The sequence below is a fragment of the Rhamphochromis longiceps genome, linkage group LG7 (assembly GCF_057381845.1).
Source record: "Rhamphochromis longiceps isolate RC_006_pf linkage group LG7, R_longiceps_female_GT1.1, whole genome shotgun sequence".
NCBI classification, from domain to species: domain Eukaryota; kingdom Metazoa; phylum Chordata; class Actinopteri; order Cichliformes; family Cichlidae; genus Rhamphochromis; species Rhamphochromis longiceps.
The window spans coordinates 41,666,875-41,685,877 of NC_140563.1; the positions used below are offsets into that span (position 1 = coordinate 41,666,875).

Genomic DNA, 19,003 nt, shown 5'->3' on the forward strand with positions numbered 1-19,003 from the left:
CACCTGACTTCCAACTCTGCTCTTGTCATAACTGCTAGGGCTCACACGACGACACGAGACAAAGCGTTTAATACAAATCTTAATTTTATTCTTTCCTTAAAAGTCAAACCTTTAAAAGATCTTCCTCATGCAGAAGTGTCACCATAAGAGATTTGAAATGACTCATCAAACGTTTACAGCTGCAGCAGGAAGATCAAAGGACTCTTATTCTGATAATCAGAGATATTGAAAAGTGATAGCGATTATTACCTCTGAATGAGTTTACAACCAGCTTTTTATTTGAATGAGGCAAAATGCCACCAATCAGCACATCTGCGTTGAACACTTTGCACCCCTCCTAGTTTCCACTGGCACGCTTTCTAATCTGTCAACACCTTTTCATTCCGGCCAAAAGCCACCCTCGCACGTTTCGCATATTCATCTCTTTATCTTACCCCGTTAAGGCTTGCCATCTCATCTTGGCTTTTCATTTCCTTTAACCACCGGTGCTCTCAGCCTTACACAGGAAGTGTCAGGTCTGCCCTGCCCTGTCACTCTTCTCAGTCTCTGGCTGCTTGTCACATAAACAAAGTGTTTGCAGTATCACCCACAGAGAGGAACTGCGGTTCATATCGAGGTTCTTCTCTTCGACAAGAAGTTATCCTCCCTGCCTGGTTCTCCTCAGCTTTTTACAGAAACCTTTCTCAGATGATCCATTTGTGAGCAGATTGAAACTGAGCTACAACATGAGCCTACGGAAACTAAGTGAGTAGCATGTGTGTTTGTTTGAATCTATTTGGAGGGCGGTTAAACTGTATAGTAAGCAGTTCAGTTCAGATCTGAAGATCAAACATTGTTCTGTTGATAATGTAAAAAACAAGGCCTGGTCGTGGTTAAGTAAAAACAATAGTGACATGTAAAAAAAATCAGCACCACAACAAATAAAGTCTACTTCAAATATTTTTTGTCTGCTTTTGTTAAAGCAGTCAGGTGAGATAAATACCTTATTTACTTTATTTTAATACTGTATGCATACATGTTCTTATATTAAAATGTCATTTTAAACGCAGTCCTTTTATATCTCTGCTTCTCGGAAAGATTTAAAAAAAAAAAGCGTGTGGACATTTCTGCACAAAGGCAAATTTGTGGCAGCAAAATGCAAAGAAGAGGGTAAAAGTCCCCTCAGTGCCTCTTGAAATTGGCACATATTCAGCCAAGCAGAAACAAAAGCACAGCTATATAAATAGCATTCAGTTCAAAGCTGCAGATAAATGCAAAGAAAGCAGAACAAGCGGGAAAAGAATACAATATATTTTTATCAACTTACAATATTGCTGTGACTAGATATGTCACTAGAATTGTACCTTTGGGTAGTAATTTGTATGTTTTGACAAGATTTACAAAGGCTACTCTTCTTTTCTTCTTTTCCATTTTAAGAAGCTTCAGCAATTTGAGGGTCAGATTTTTTATAGCGGTGTTGTCTAATTAAACTACTTAACACTACAAAAACAACTTACTTAAATGAGCGAAAAGAATAAATATGAATCAAAGGTTTTAGATGCACTGCAATCTAAATCTGCTTACTGTCTTTCTTCCTATTCTTGTGGGTGCTACTGTGAAAGGTCACCCCAGCATACTTGTTTCACTCTGTCCCTAGCATCTTCTTCTGTCACACCAACCCTCTGCACGTCCTCCTTCACTGCATCCATAAACCTGCTCAGTGGTCTTCCTCTTTTCGTCCTACCTGGCAACTCCATATCCCACATCCTTTGTCCAATACATTCGCAATCCCTCCTCAGCACATGTCCAACCTCGCTTCTCTAACTTTATCTCCAAACTGCCCAACCTGAGCTGTCCCTCTGATTTTACTCTTTTATAATCCTGTCCCACCTGGCCACTCCAAGTATCCACTTCCAGCTGCGCCTGTATTTGTTTGATTAGTACCGTCGTCTCCAAACAATACATGATAGCAGATCTCACTACCATCTTGTAAACCTTTCTTTTCCCTCTTGATGTCACTCTTCTCTCACAAATCTCCTCTGAGACTTGTTTCCACCCACTCCACCCAGCCTGCGCTCTCTTCTTTTGACCTCTCTTGTGCACTGTCATTTGCTTTGGATGGTTGCCACCTCCTTGCAGCTTCACTTTTCCACCTGCCTGACTTTCATTTCTCTTCTCTTCAGCGCATACCTCCACCTGTCCAGGGTCTCTTCCACCTCCTCCCAACTGTCACCACAGATCACAGTACCACAAACATCGTAGTCCACGGAGATTCCTGCTTGACATCACCACTGCCAGTCTCATTACTGTCCTATAATTCTGAAATTCTCACACCCGCCTTGTCCTCAGTAATGATCTTTATATCTCTTTTGCAACTATAAAGAGCTTTCATTGTTTTAAACAGTTGCATCTCACCATAAATGCTTGTTAACATAGACTGAGGTACAAGCATTTTTCCACGGTGTATTTAAAGTAAGAGCAGAAAAAAAGGAGACTAGATGAAAAAAGAAGCGACCAAGATCACAACCTGAACACTCGCTCTTCTTTAATTGTCTTTCTCTCAAGGTTTCAAATGGTTTGGCAGCCTAACCAACCTCAGTTTTCGCCGCTCCACTGAGAAATCACCTTCCAAGTCCTCTAAATCAAAGTCTGGAGCAGGAGCAGATGACACTGATGGTTGCACAGTCCTAACTCCGGTTGCTGAGGCGACTGTGGATGACCTGGGGGCCATGCGTCCCCGCACTGCCAGCTATGTCCGCTCCAGTGAGAGCTATACACACGTGGGCACGCTACCACGTCTTCTGACGAGGAAGAAGGACAAGAGCGCCAAAGGTAAATGCAGCAGAAGTTACCATCATCTCTCCAGGCTGGCTGAACTTTTGGGCTTATATGGGGAAATATTTAACATGCTAAATAACATGCTTTCTCTCTCACACTCATGTACCCAGGATGCCCGAGCAGCAGTAAGAAGGCTAAAGACAAGATCAACAGAAGTCAAAGCCAGCGTCCTGCAGGGGACCAGAGCTCACTGAGACTCAAAGATGCCAAAGAGGCTGAGGATGTAATTAACACTGATACTCGGCCCCATGCACTGCTTGAACCTGATAGTGAAAGTAAAAAACCCGAAACCTCAAACGTCGCCTCTGGGCCTACATCTTCAAGTGTAGATCTGCCGCCATCTGATGGCTGCGGCGCAGAACTTCAGCCAAAGATTTGCGACAAGCAAGGCGTCACCGAGGCAGGTGCAGACTCGAACCCCGAGAAAGAGAACTCGTCACCTCCCCTTAGCAAAGAGAATGATGAGGCGCATGCAGGTCATGGTTTAGAGCCAAAAGAGGAGTCCAGAGAGGCGACAGACGTTGCAGAAACAAAAAACCAGGAGTCTGACAGCATCTACAGGTGATCTTTTTTTTTTATATCTTTCATTTTTAAAACCACAGTGTTTGTAGCTATTTGTTCACCTGCTACATGTACTAGGTCTACCCAATTTATTCTGTGTTTTATAAACTAATCATACCACAGCCTTGCGTATGGTCATGTTCCAGCACAGAAAAACTGAACAAATGATGGAGGAAGGGAGCCTTAATTAAGGCCGAGCACCTCTAGTCTGGTTGTGTTCTTTGAGTAAGCCAGAGGGCGCAGATCTGCGGGTTAAACTGCAAATTCGCTTTGTGCAGACTTTGCTGTAGACAGGACTTATCCGAAGCGATGCACGTGAAGTGGGAATATAACAGGATTCATTAAATTATTTTGTGGGTAACATTGATTCTTTTTTATCGATTGAATTCTGCTGGGAAACTCCTAGTTTTATGATTTTTTTCTCGCATTGATTTGTTCTTACGCACAAGAACCCAAGTGAAATAAGATTTTTGTGGGCTTAATTGCATGCGTTTCATAATTTATCAACAAAGCCAAAAGTTGAAGAAGAGTTTGGGGAAATGTACTAAGACTTCAACCGATCTCATGTTCTCGTAACTTTCCCATGGCATGTCAGTGCGTGTCTCGTGTTAGAGTGGGATTTGCACTGCGTGTGTATGTGAGCGCGTGCTTGTTGGCTGTGGTTATGCTGGCACGCGGGGGCTCGTGTGTGTGTGTGAGCGTGCACTATCAACCCATTAGTTCTAGCCGAGGGACCGTGGGAAATGCAGCTCTATATAGTGTACTCCAACTTCAGTATAGGCACATCAAAGAGTTCTCCCTCCTGTGTCAGTTCAACCCTAAATCACAGGTCTTTCCATCGCTCAGCCTGACCGTCCATTTCCCTTCCACGGCCTGTCCACAGTGCAGCTCTTTACTCGTATTTCCCAGCTTTACTGGAAAACCTTTTTCAGTTGATTCTCAGTGTTGGTAGTGTGTGGTACTTTGGGATTCTGCTAAGAATGAAATGTTGTCATCTTGTTTCTGGGCAGCTGGCAGATACAGGTCCTCTGTGTCATTGTCTCTCAAGCAACAAAACATGGACATTCAGCATCTACTCATGTTGTCACTCATGCTGTTATGGCTGCATCTAAAACAAGTACAGGATAACCTCATTTCCAAATAAGTCGAGACTGTTTAAATTGCAAATGAAATGATAATGCAGTGCCTTAAAATCGGATCATGTTTAGCATGTTTCAGAACTGACGAGACAAATTTCTGCAGCTTTAAAAAGAGAACTGTTTCCTATTCTCACTTGATAAAAGGTTTCAGCTGCTCAGCAGTTTGGGGCCACATTTGCTGCACTTTGTTTGGTATACATGCCAAACATCTTCACTGGGTGATGGGTGACTTTAGCACATGGATTACTTTATTGCTTAGCCATGCTGTTTGAATAGATGCGGAATATGCCTTGACACTGTGTAGCTGAAATAAGCAAGACAGTCTCTGAAAAGATGACAGCATGTGTTATATCATCAACAGTGCAATTCATCAAATCACAGCTGTGCAAGTTAGCCATGTCAAGTATGCTAATACATCCTCGTAACAGCACAGATGCTGGCTTTCCAATGTCATTTTCTTTAGTTGTGGACTGTTGGTCAGACAGTTGGATTGTGTTGCATGACAGCAGATGTTTTTCCTTAACTTTCTGAGATTTTATGAACTACGCAATGAAATCATCAGCAAGACATTTTTTTCAGCGTGTCTAGTGTTTATCAAGTGAGAAGTCAGTTTAATAGAGTACATAACCCACTGTCCTCATCCTTGAGTAAGTTGAGGGCAACTTGAGGTGGCAGCAGGAGAACTGTGAAACTGAGTTTTAATGAAGTATATTATCCAGTAGATGAGGTACAATGTTGCAGGCAGATTATCTCTAATGAATTCAAAAATTCCAGGAAAGCTTTCTTTTTAGTCTTCTATGCACTTTATTATCAGTTTCAGGGCACTGAGTGGGACCTTAAGTTGCATCCTCCTTTATAAACTTTTCAGGCTTTTCCACTAGACGTGACATGAAAAACATGCACATACACAGCTGTGAGATTTTTTTGAAAGTGTTGGAAAAGAGCATATACATATTTAAAACAGACTACTGCTTCTGAATTTTATGTAAATCCGGGGTAATATTTGTTCTCGCTAGTGTTATCAGATGCATAGTTATGCATTAAAATATTCTATACTTATACAATATTAAAAAAGAAAATCAGGGTTAAAAGCATAGAAGCAACTGTGGCTGTGGCACTGTGGCGCTCCTCTACTGTGGGACCTATTAACATTCCCAAGCCTACTACCATGATAGGGGCCTTTGATCTGACCTCTCTGTAGTCATGTATAACACAGCTTTGCTCTGGGCCCTGTGAGACCCTTCATGCAAGTGGGAGCTGTGCTGAGTGATCTTAAAACTTGTCTGGGAGTGTAATTGCCCCTTTTGCTTGCCACTGCACCGTATCTGCACACTAGTGCCCACACTGAGGCTCCCAGGACTGCAGCACAGTGAGTTTTGACACATGATAGGGATCCATCATGAGTGTTAAAGCGTGAGTTATGGTGCCTCTGAGATTTAAGAGGCCAGCTCCATATTTAGCAACCTTAGATGCTCAGTGGGATTTGTTATCTCTCTATTTTCCTTGAAGCTGCGCTGCAATAGTGTTTTACTCACTGGAGAGCGTGCTGCTGTTGTGGGAATACAGGCAGACCTTTTGTGTGTTAACATGTGCTGCACCTGTTAGAAGAGCAGATCAAACACAAAGCCACGATTGTGTGTATCAAAGGTTTATAGGCTTCCCCCCCTGTTATTACAATCCTGAGCATTTTATGTCTTTAATCTTTCTTTTCTCCTCTTGTCCTTCTTCATTATTCTCTTTTCAGCCACATGAAGCCAGCAGAGGACCGATCAGAATATGTTCAGGTGGGTCTGCATCTGTTTTTTTAATCTTCTTTTATGATTATGCCGTTTATTCTTCTGCTCTGTGTCTGGGCGTATTTTAAAATTGCCCTAAGGAAGCATTTCAAAAATCTCTACCTTTGACACACGGACAAAAAGCCCCAATAATTTTTCACTCTTTACCTTTCCATTATCATTATATATTTTTTTAATATACTCTTCTGTCACAAACACACATTTAAAACCTTACACTTGAGCAGATATTAGTTGCAGTTTTCACCATGAATGTGCAGTTGAATTTCCTCCTGAACTGCATGATTATTAAGATGATTAAATTTGATATTTTTTTCATGTGAGTGCTCAGATGTAATTGTGGCAGATTATTAGCCCCTCAGTTTTCAACAGCTATGCTCATTTGAGCAGGCTTACTCTGCATTTAGCCTAATTCAGCCTGCCATTTAGCTAATTGAATTTGGAGTGAGGAAGTCTGCGCCTTAGAGCCGGCACTGTGTGCTGCAGCCAGTAGGTGGGGCCATCCACTTTGGGTGTGAGCTCCTCAAAGAGCAGAGATCGTGAGAAGCTTTTTCCACGACCTTGGAGAACATGGTACAGATTCATGCATTTTCTTTTTAAAACATAGCATGAGATCAGCTGAGATCAAAGTGGAAGTGAGAATAAGAAGGTAGGGTTGAAAAGGGAGGTAGAAGGAAGAAAAATAGAAAGAGAGAGTAAAATAAGCTGCTGGGCTCTTGGGATCTGTTTTTTTATTGATTGTACATCAGAGCCAGGCAGTAAAAGTATTCTCCTATGACCTTGACCCGTGTTCCTTCTGTAAAACAAATATGTTCAGATTTCACAGGCCTGACAAATTACCTACAGTTAGAAATGACCTTTTTTTGTAAAATGTTGAAAACCAAACATTTGTGTGTGTGTGTGTGTGTGTGTGTGTGTGTGTGTGTGTGTGTGTGTGTGTGTGTGTGTATATGTGTGTGTATATATATATATATATATATATATATATATATATATATATATATATATATATATATATATATATATATATATATATATACATACATATATATGTGTGTGTGTGTGTGTAAATTATGTGCATATGTCAGTATCTTAAACTTAACTAAAACAAACTTAGATCATTAAAAAAAACATTAAGCTTAGCAGTACAACTATTGTAAAAATGTGATCACTTCATTTGTAATTCAGTTTAAATTGTATTTATAGAATTCCAAATCACAACAAAAGTCACCTCAAGGCACCTTACATTTTAAGGTAGATCCTACAATAATACATTCAGAGAAAAACCCAACAATCAGAATCAGAAAGACTTCATTTATCCCCAAGGGGCAACTAACATACAACAGAAGAGCATAGCGTTGAAGATAAGAACAATAAGAACAGGATCGTATGACCCACTATTAGAAATCACTTTTGTGACATTGGGAAGGAAAAACTCCCTTTTAACGGGAAGCAGAACCAGGCTCAAAACCCAAACAAAGCATTGTTCTATTTATGGCTACTGGCCTGTCTTTTAGTTGTTGTGACAAAACTATTTTAGTTACTGAGTTTTTCAACTCACAAAACATTTCTTCAACCTTATACTTTGTTATACTTTTAATTCTGCATTCTTTCATTGTGATTCTTCATGTTATTGTCCAGTACCGTGCCGAAAAATGACCATGAATGTTATGTATTGATGGTGACAGACACTTTAAACAAGTATCCACTGACAGCTTTAACAGACCCACAATGGTCTGCTAAAAGCAAAATCCAAACTACATCCAATCAACTCAAAATTGAAAAGAAAATATTTTCACAGGCGGGCACAAATATAATTTCATGGTCACTGGCTTTCTGAAATAGAGCCTCCATTCTTTTTCTAGAAGGTTAGATTAGATGAAGCCCTCACATTTTTTATAAATTATATGTTAGAGCTCCAGTTTAATTTCAGTCCACATGTCCTGCATCCACTATGAAACACTGTGCATTACAGCTAGAGAAGTGTGCCTTGAAATAAGCCATGGCTTCACTGCATAAACTCTACAATTACCGCCTAGAAAATGTTGCTGTTTATGATGTGGTCATATAAAACACAGGGTGCCTCATGAGTGTGTTATTCACACCAAGTTTGTAAAAAGTCTGATATATGATCAACTCGTGCCAGTTTTCCCAATTTAAAACCCTTGCAATGCTTTATAACCCAAGTTTGTTTCTTTCTCCCCACCACCATCACCCACTGTCCCACCCAGTCCTTGAAAGCTGCCAGCAATCCCTCCATCTCCTTCCATTTCTCTGAAACATTTATGACAACTGATGTTTAAATCAGGAGTTGGCCTCACTGTTCCGTGTTATAATGTGAGAGACGGAGCCAATGACTATCTCTGAGGGGGGTGTGGGAGGTGTTTTCACATGTGCCCGCTCACACACGTTTACATTCATTTGCACACAGACACATGCAAACACAGGATCGCACATAAAGTGAAAATGAGACAAATTGTAGCAGAGAAAGGCATACAAACCAATCTGATGTGAGAAAGAAAATAAGCAATCAGTGAGAAAACCCCAAAAGCATTCAAGACAAGCACTTCATCTTTTCAGTTTTATCATAAAATATCCATAATACCCAATATCATCTATTTTTCATGGCGACACATGGTTGGTCAAGCAGTACATAGACTGATTTTGGTTTTGGACTTTTAATGAGAGATGTAATAAGTGTCTTCAAATGGTTTATAGTTGGTCAGTAAATAGACCAGACAACACTGTTTTATTAAGAAAAAATCAAAAACGTTTAGCTTCAGTGTGAGTTTGTTTTTGTGCCCATTAAGTGAACGTGTGGTTACTGTCTTTATGATTGTGTGTTTATTTTTGCCTGTGACCCAGCCTGTGCTTTGTCTCCTCTCCTGTTTTGTGGTTTGGTTGTACTTTGACAAAAGAGGCGGAGGTGAGCTGGTTCATATGAGATTTATTAACATATGTTTGCAACAGGACTCTTAAAATGAATCTGTGTGTGCACGTGCGAAGGGGCTCAGCTGTGTGTATGCGCCTTACTACATGTTTGATTATGCGAATGGTTTAAATTTCTAAAGTCTGTGTGAGTCTTTGTGCTGTCTGATTAAATTAAGGCAGTGCCCTGTGGGGGCATGGACGAGTGTGCCCGTGTGTGTGTATGTGTGACTATTACAGTAGATTGAATTAATGTGGCGCCTCTGCAAATGGGAGTGGGTGAAAACCATCAGGGCTGGTAACACACCCCTGAAAAGTGTTCGTTTACTATCCCTTTTTTATAACAGACAGAATACACTCGTGCAGAAAGCTTCACTTTCTGTAATGAAAAAGCAACTCTGAGTCTTTTGTGATTGCAAGAGTTCAGATATGCATTATGTAAGCCAGCCTGTTTAAAGTGGAACTATTGTGCTTTTCAATATTTGTCATGTATATACACGGTTACAATGGTAAAGGCTGACCTAAAATTTTTTTTGCTATTTATATTATTTCAAGAATACAAAACATGAGCTGTGAAGGAGCATAATAGACTCATTTTAAGAGTCCTCCAATGCTAAATTCTTATTATTTTTTTTTATCAAAACTGGAAAACCATTATCTAATCCACTGATTTAGCCTCTCAATCAACGGCCATTTTTTAAAAATTTCTTATGAGGTCAAAGAAGCTTTTTATGGCTGCTCTCTTGCCATAGCCAGTGGTTTCAAGATTGCATTTCAGGACATGGATTGTTTAATTACACATAACCCAAACCTGCAAAAGATTGTAGTCCAAGTTCTATGACCAAGCAGACTACAAATTGAAATCTCAAAGCTTCTACCACCATTGTCCCTTTCCAGCAGATTTTGGATTTTCATATCTGTATAGAAATAAATGCATTAGAAACTAAAATAGAATTTAGTATATTCTTGTAAATGTCCTTACAGTTACAAACAGAAGCAAGATTGATATATGGGTAGGCATATATTATAACCCAAGATTGGTCTATCATATTGCTATCAGAGTATAGTTGTATATTTCAGTATGTTGTGATATGAACAGTTATTATGGCTTCTAGAAAGGCAATGTAGAGGTAGTCATGATATAATTTGGGAAATACATTTCATTAAAGTAAATAAACAATTCAATATTTAATTTTTATTTTTAATAAAACTGTAACATTTCTGAATATTAAATGCTACGCTAACATCCTCACATCGATGATGTTGATAGATAATATACATATAGTGTCTTTGTTTAGCATGCTAACATTTGCTAATTAGCACTAAACAGTGCACAGGGGACATTTATGGAAAGTGTTTTTGCTGCCATTTGGATATAAACCAAAGTAGTGAAGTAGTACAGTTATGAACAAAAGCTTTTAGGCAATCCTCTTTTTTTTTTTAATGTTTTGGAGGGAAAATTTGCACATGCAGCAATTTATTGAGACACATGCAAACATGCATGGAAATACAGCAGATAAAGTGAAAAACAGAGTTTGTACAATTCTAACAAGCTTGAAAGTCAGTATTTGGTATGACCACCTTTATTCTTCAACAGCACCTGAACTTTCTTAGTCAAGCGTTGTTATAATTTCTTTAAGTAGTCGTCAGGAATAGTTATCCAGTCTCCTTTAATGACATTCAGTTTGCTTCTTTGGATTTTTGCTGCCTCTGTTGTCTGTGAAGATGATCCCTCACTGCTTCAAAAATTGTTGAAGTCTAGAGTCTGGGGAGGCCAGACCACGACAGTAATTATATTTCCATCTGGTTATACTTTTACTACACTGGTGTAAACAACATCATTTTTTACTACCTCAGAAACTGCAGCCTCTGAGAGAAAAAAAATTACTACATGACCAGTGCATTCTCAAGTATTCCCACAACTTTATCCACTCTTTTTTTAAGGTCAGCATGAAGCAGAGATACTTGTCTTGATGGTATTACACAGTGTTTAATTTTTGACTAAGATGTGTCTAGTTGCTACAGCAACCAATTTGTGTAAAGTGTAGTCATTTTAATGTGATTAAAGCGAGTGGAGTTTTAATTGCACTGTTTAACACTTAAATGAATATTTTTCAAGGCCTTTGTGTGGATGGAGGCACAGCATTCCCAACAGACCTCTTTCTCTCTTTGTATCATTATTGCAGGCTTTGAAACGCATATCTGTGGTTCGATACGGATTAACCAGATCTGTCCTGTGAAAACACACTGATGACAATCAGACCTGCAGTTCATTAGCTGTACCTGGCTAACCCCCAGTGGAGCCAGGCACAAACACACACACACACACACACACACACACACACACACACACACACACACACATAAAGATGTGCTTTCGCTAATATTCTTGATCTACCCTCAGTAGATCTTTTCATTTCACACACGTTTTCATAAAAATATTTTCCTCTATTCCCTTACAAGCAAACACACTCACGTGCTTGTATCGCTATCTTTGTGAGGACATTCAATGAAAGTGAGGCCAAAAATGTCCTTACTTAAACAAAATCACACCAGTCCTCATAAGCATAGTTGAGCAAGTACATACACATGCACACACTTCATATCTTTGTGTGTCTCTCCACATTCACACACACTTTCATTAGTGTGATGCTTGCAGGCACATGCAGGGATTCTCCATTGTGTTCCCTATCAGCCTGCGGGATGGGGCTCACTAATTAATATTTAACTGAAGACCGCCTCCAACCAAGAGAGGAGATGCAGAGATAGAGGACTGAAAGGAGGGGAAAGTGGAAGGATCATGGTGTGGAGGAGAGGGGAAGGACAGGAGAGAGAATAGGCCGGGAAGGATCAGAAGGAAGAAAAGCCTGGAAGTCTGAGGTTAGGCTATTGATCACAAGGATAAGAAGGCAGGAGAGATGAGGGGAGGAGTACGGTGACAAGAGCAGTTGGAGAAATGCTGGATTTGACAGAGCCTAGAGAGAAGGAGATGACTGATGCAGAAGCACTGAAAAGAGAAAGGTTCAATGAATGGATGACAGTGAGAGCAACAGAGAAGAAACTGACAAGAATTTGAAGAAAATGTAGGAATGAGACAGACGTTTTCTGACAGAAACACTTCTCGTCAATGCAGAGATATAAAGAAAGATAGATGGATTTAAGGGGAAGCAGTAGCAGGAACAAAGTAAGGATGAAGCAAGGAAGAAAAAAAATGCCGCAGCTCCACACTGCAGCAGATGATATTTGTTTGACAAAAATTAATTCATCCAAGGATGAAGTTTGAGTTTTACAGAATTTGCTTTAAAACAATAACAGGCTGTGCTTCCTTTACCAGCTGTGTGAACCAAATACTTATTGAAAGGTAGCCAAACAGGCTACAATTATAGCAGCAAGCAGACTACCAAAGATACATATTTAAATATAAATATCAGTTTGTGGAGTGGCTTCAGGCTAGTCTAAGACACCCTAATTCTGACACATTTAATGATAAACTCTCTCCATGCATCAAATTGTAGATTTTTTTTTCTCCCACATGTGTGGCAGATGTAACAGGATGTATGTTATGATTGTTTTGCCATGGTATTACAGAGGATTGAGAATAGAAAGGCACAAGGCCCCCCTCTTATGAGATTATTTGTGTCCCCGCTGTGTAATCTGTCTAATCCAGCACTGTATGGTTTGAGATTACGTTAAGAGGAGACGTTGCAGTTAATGAATCCGTCCTGTGTCTTGTAGCTCCTTATCGTTCAGGCTCTTTGTCTCTGGCTGTGACCTACTAACATGCATTCAGGAGGCAGATTAGAAAGGTGATTACTGGTATCATCCGATTCTGTGTGTATGTTTGTGTTAGTGGGGCGAAAGATGACCTCAGATGACAAAGTGAAAAGAAGGAGCATGTCGCTCTCCTTCTCAGCCGCTTTCTCTCTCCTGTATCCGCCTCTCGCTTTCCTGCATTGGTGCGGACCTGACTAAATGCAGTGTCAGAATTTTGGATGCTGTCAAGGCTCTGGCAGTGTTTCCATGGCGAGGCGTCCTCAATGATGTCACTCACTCGGGCCTCTGGAGACAGAGCCCCACCCCTCCTGACATCTCCCTGCCGGTATGTGCGCGTGTGTTTATGTGTGTCTCCATGTGAAATGGGCCGGTGAAAATCACACCATGTTATCCTTGAAACACCTGCCTGTGTGTTTCAGCCCGTAATGAGCTGTCTAGCTGCAGTCTGCATGGGTTGGAGAAACACATCATTATATCCTGCAACACACACACACACACACACACACACACACACACACACACACATGCACGGGAAGATTTCTGCCAACGTTATTTCACCACGGGAAGCCAATGCGTTTTGGAGGCTGCTATAGTAACATATAGTGGCATGTGAAAATGTAGGTGGAATAAAAGGTGTGAGTGTGCATTCAAGCATTTGTGGAGGGGGTGCGGTCTTGTCGGGTGTCTTTCATGGCAAAAGAAAGGTTAGATTCCTTTGGGAGGCTGCACACGTACTCTTCTCACCCTCCTTGCACCCTCATCTTCTTCATTCATCATCTCATCTCTTAATTATCTTTTCTTTTTCTCCTCCCCATCTTTTCCTTACTTTCTCTCTGTTTCACTCCCTCCGTCATCTCCTCCACCCCCCACCACTCTCCCACCCCCCCTGTCAGCATTGTCTCAGCCCTGGAGCGGGGGTCATCAGGAGGGTGGGTGGGGTTTCTGCCTTCAATACGACAGCACTCCTCTCTGCTTGTGCCTCCTAGCGTTCAACCCCCTCCCCTCTTCTCTCCCTCCCTCCTTCCATCCAACCCTCCCACCCTCTCTCCCACTGGTCCACCCTCCCCCCACCCACACTCCTTTCATCAGCAAGCAATGAGGTAATCCCTAGCAGCCGCGTGAAGTGCAGCAAGTGCAGTGAGAGGGAGAGAAGCGAGAGCAGAAGCGAGAGAAGCCGGTGCAAGGCAGAAGCAGCGAAGATGTCAGGAGCTGTAATATCACTGGCTGTTATCAGTACCAGCTGTTAGCAGCTCGCTCGTAGGTAATAGCTGATGTTGTCACAGGCAGCTGCATGCAAGCTGCAGCTTTGGTGTTAGCGGTTTTAGCTTGTAGCCTGTTTTTCTTTCTTTTCTGTTTTTTTTGTAGTGGTGGCACTATGTTGAGTGGCTGTTAGCCAGACAGAGAGGCAGGCAGGGGTGGGACAGGCTTAACCCAAGGGCTGGTGTTTAGATTGGACACCCCGGGTGGGGAAGAGAGCGTGAGACAGAAAAGGGAGAGGTGAAGTAGTAGAAAAAGAAGAAGAAGAAGAAGAAAAAAGAGTGAGGTTTGAGAGAAGGTAGCAGAGGTGTGTGCCCACCATGACGGAGAGGTGTAGTCTGTGGAGTGCCCTCTCGGCTGCAGCATGCTGCTTCTATCGGGGATCCTTCATGCAGGTGCAGGTGAGTGAGCATTTGTGTGTGTGTTGTGCTTTTACTGTTTAATACTCTGCATATGTGCAGTATACGGTCCAAGTTTCCTTGTATTTGGTGCATTTGTGTATGCATGTGTGTATGCATGTGTGTGTTTGTGAAGGTTCACGCTTCTGTATATTTGTGGGAGGTGTGCTGACTGCTGGCTCCTCTTCTGTCCCGGCAGCTGGTAATGTCAGCCTGCCTGGTAGTTGGCAGTCTGATGATATCATAGACTTTGTACAGTACTTGGGTGTCAGATAGACTGTGTGAAAACAATGTGCGGAGTGAGTTAGAGGGAGCTGGTGAGGGAGGACAAGGGTTTGTGTGCGTGGCTTTGAGAAAGAAACCATGGGAATATGCGTTTGCACTTTGCATGGTTGTGTATGGGAGGCAGAGAGGGAAAGTGTGTGCGGTACAGTATTCTACGGTATCAGTTGTACTTTGGTCTAATTTAGTCTTGCTGCTGGAAACCCAATATCTGCCCTTATTCCTGGACAAAATGACACCAGCGGTATATTTGTGTTTGTGTCTGTAATTCCATTAGTGATGCTTGATATTGAATGATCATTGGCGAAAAGCTTGTTTCAAAATTTCAACTTTTTAAAGGAAAACAAACTAACAGCTCAGTTCGGAAGGAGTGGGTAGTGATGCTTTTTTGGGATCTACTGGGGCAAGGATGTTCAGAGTGGGAATAACAAGGCTTTCACATGACAGGAGTAATAGAAGAAGAAAATAACAGCAATGGATGAGATAATAAGAAATGACAGACTTTGGGGTACAAAAGAATGTTATTGCCTGAAGTTGTAATACTGAGCTGGACTGAAGTGGCTCTTCTCTTCTCTTCTCTTCTCCCTGCTACATGTGTTTGCAGCCAACTGTGCTGATATAATTATGCCTTTACAATGAACAGGAAGGATGCAGAGTTGTTTACAACTCGCTGTGTTTAAGCAGGCTAATCCCCATGTTAAGCGTTGACTTGTCCCACCTTGTCTCTGGCAGCAGGACATTTTGTCAGTGTCACATCTAGCTGAGAGAGTCTTCATCCTGGATTACTTTGGTTGTCTTTTTGCATTTAATACATATGTCCGTCTTAGAGAAAGACACACGCAGAGATTGTTGGCTCTTTTCCTTCTAGTTTTTTCTTTGAGGCATCTGCTTTTGTTTAGAGTGAAGTGATTCAGAGCTCAGAGTAATGAAGTTATTTTAATTAAATCTGTCATGAGGTTCCTGTGTAGTGGTGGTTTTGGTGGGGCTAAGTGTGTGCGAGTGGGGGGTAAATTAATTAGCAGTCGTTGAACAGTTAGCGTTAAGTGGGCGCTTTCTAATGTAAGAAAAAAAAAAAGAAACATTCACAGCAACTCAACTTTGTTTACAAGCAATGTGATTTTTGTCTATAGACTGATATTGATTCCCCGATCCATTCCAATTAAACATAGACTGTCAAGCACAATACTGCGTGTCACGTAACCCAAACTGTGTGCGACAGAGAGCTCAAGGCTTCAATCATTACCTGTGCACTTCAACACCACACTGCTTCTTTTTCTTTCCCTCCAGGGGTTCATTTGTTATATTATTTGCACTTGTTACACCTTTTGTGTTAGATACTTGCAACTGGTGATCTTCCATTATGAAATAAATAAATAAATAAATAAATAAAAACCAAAGTGATTGTTTCACTGGTGTGTGAAGCCATTAGAGGACCCACTAATGCTGTGATATCTCTTCTCTTGGTGCTTTATGTCCCTAAAAGCTGAAGCGCTCTGCTTGATGAATATAACATTCACTGCTGTTATGTCATTTACGGTACTTTGAGTGAGAATTAACTGGTGGTTTGAATATGTAATTTTACCAGGTAATTACAGTGTAACAAGCAATACTAAAACACTTATTCTGTACTTTTTATTTACTTCTCAGCAAAATGATTTGTTATAGAATCCATGTCAAGAAAAGACACAGATATATTTTTATGTAAAATTCATGGTTAAAATCTAGCAACAGTTGTGCTTTTTTTCCATAATGACAAATAAGTATGTTATTCAGTATTTTCAACATGCTTGTAAAGTAATTATTTATGGTGTATATTTGCGCTACCGGTAATAAATACAGACTGGTTTTGGCTTCACCAGTGCTCATTAATAGCAAAAAATAACAGAAAGAAAAAAAAATGGCAAAAACTGAGAGTATTGTACTTTCTTTTAAACCCAGAGACAACCCAGATATACAGTAATGAACCAAAAAGCTCATAGATGAGATGAAGAATGATGTCAGAACACATTTACACTTGTCGAAGTAAGTGTAAGTCAGCTACACAATCAGTCTTCATATCTTGTCAGTTACACTTGAGTAAAACTAGGACAGCAATCTCATTGCGACTAGGAAACATTGGTGGTTACCCGGCAAATACACTGCCAAGGACCGATTTAAAGGAGTTGCAGTAGCCAACTTGTAGGCTGGAAATTGATCGTGCAAAACCATAACCTGTTGGTGACCACTTTCAATAGTAAGGTGACCACACAGGTCGCAACCTGACGCCATGCAGGTTGTGATCAGACTCGGACTGGCAATCACCGTCAGACAGATTGGTGAAGATTTGCAAAATGCAAACTCACTGCAATCGGTGTTAGTCAGTCTGTGCCAAAGAGTGGAACTTCTTTGCAATAGAGGACTGCCTTCTAGTTATATTTCTATGTAAAAAGCATGGTTGCTGAGTGCCTGTGTTATTGTGCAGTTTAATCGCCATCCTGCAGCAAGTACGTTGCTCTTTGTTGAGGAATTTCTGAATTTCCGTTTCAAATCTATGAGGCTGGACTCTGAATATAAGTAGTTAATTTCTATTTAATGTTAATAACTGTGTTTGTAGATGGCGAGTTTAGATTTTCACAAATTTATCACACTTAATCGCTGTATTATCACAAAAAGACTGCACGCAATCGCCAGCTTGACCCCATTCATTTGCAAACTGAAGCCATCGCCTTCTTGACACAACAAAGTCACTTTGAGGATGGTAACTGACTGTGAGTGGTTACAGACCTGCTCCCCATCTTCGAAGCAAACATTTTAAATGCAACAAGATCGCAAAATTGTTGCACACGGTCACAATAACTGTCTTCAACCACTGAATGTAGCTTACCCAATGCACTGGATTCAGGAGAATCAGGGGAAACTTTGGAAAGTTTTAATGTTAATACTTCTCAGCCAAGTTTTAAAAGCATAATTAAAGCCAAAAGGGTCATATACTATAATCATCTCTTAGAGTAATTTATGAATTAATTAATAACAGTACATTGTTGTGCGGCTGACACACCGAAATGATGTTAACACAGTGACGGTGTTCTGTGACCTCAGCTCATCAGCTGTATCAGTGAAGGGAGATTACACTTGATCCCCTGGTCTAGACTGCAGTATGAACACACACACATTCATACACACAGGCATGCAGCTTAACCATTGTATTCATTATGTGCCCAGTGCTTCCAGCGCGTCTCTGTAACTGGGACAATATAACTGCCTGCTGGACTCTTGCAGTGGTTTGAACCTCCAGAAAAAGACACACACATGCACACTAATGCACACATGGAAAAAACTTGAATTCATAAACAGATGCACGGACATGTAAATACACAGAATGATCTTTTCCTCTACTTTGATTGTTTTTAAAGCTAATCCTTTTTGTCTAGCGTCCCAACCCCCCCAGTCCACCAATTGTATCTCACTCGCCTCTGTAGCCTCATTCCCTGCTGACCTGACAGCATGTGGCAGCCATCATGCCAGCCAGCAGCCGTTTTCTCTGTCCTTTAGCATTCCTGCAGCTTTACCATATCTGGAACTGTATCTGTCAACCTCCAGCCGTGGTTCATGCCACCTCCCTGCCATCCAGTCCCATGGGCAGAGAGAACCAGTTTTCAGCAAACTGATACTCATTGATCTAGAGATTTAGGCCAGAATAAGGCGATGCATATGTGAAAATCTGGTAGTTTGTTTACACTTTTTAAAAAACAATTCTTTTTGCATAGTCTATACCAAAAGTTACTGTTTCTTTTCTTCAAAAAGACCACAATTAACTTTGAGAGTTTAGATTAGATTCAATAAGAGTTGGCCTAATTTCTTTTTCTTTTTTTGGAGAATGTCATCAGGGTTTAGGGACTGTCAGAACTTGACCGGGGTTTTTTATTTATTTGTCAAACTAATTAAGTAATTCAAAGCAACAATAGAAAATGTTGATGAAACAGTACATTTATGACCTACTGCAGATGGATTTTTCTAGAAATCCTGCTACAAATAGATCTTAAATATTAAACTAGCCAGCGTTATTGCATTGGAA

At 40.8% G+C, this 19,003-nt stretch overlaps 1 protein-coding gene across 2 annotated transcripts in view; it reads left to right on the plus strand.

The window, feature by feature from the left end:
- The first annotated feature begins 710 nt into the window (after positions 1 to 710).
- The window catches only part of sh2d3ca (SH2 domain containing 3Ca), a 53,717-nt gene continuing 35,424 nt past the window's right edge, over positions 711 to 19,003 (plus strand). The window contains exons 1-4 of one of the 2 annotated variants that reach the window (XM_085413680.1): positions 711 to 744; positions 2,545 to 2,811; positions 2,928 to 3,378; positions 6,262 to 6,301. In XM_085413680.1, coding sequence (XP_085269806.1) covers positions 726 to 744; positions 2,545 to 2,811; positions 2,928 to 3,378; positions 6,262 to 6,301 — 777 coding nt within the window. In that variant the 5' untranslated portion in view covers positions 711 to 725. Of the gene's footprint in view, positions 745 to 2,544; positions 2,812 to 2,927; positions 3,379 to 6,261; positions 6,302 to 14,068; positions 14,671 to 19,003 lie in introns of those variants that run through there. The other variant, XM_085413679.1, reaches the window with a different exon arrangement.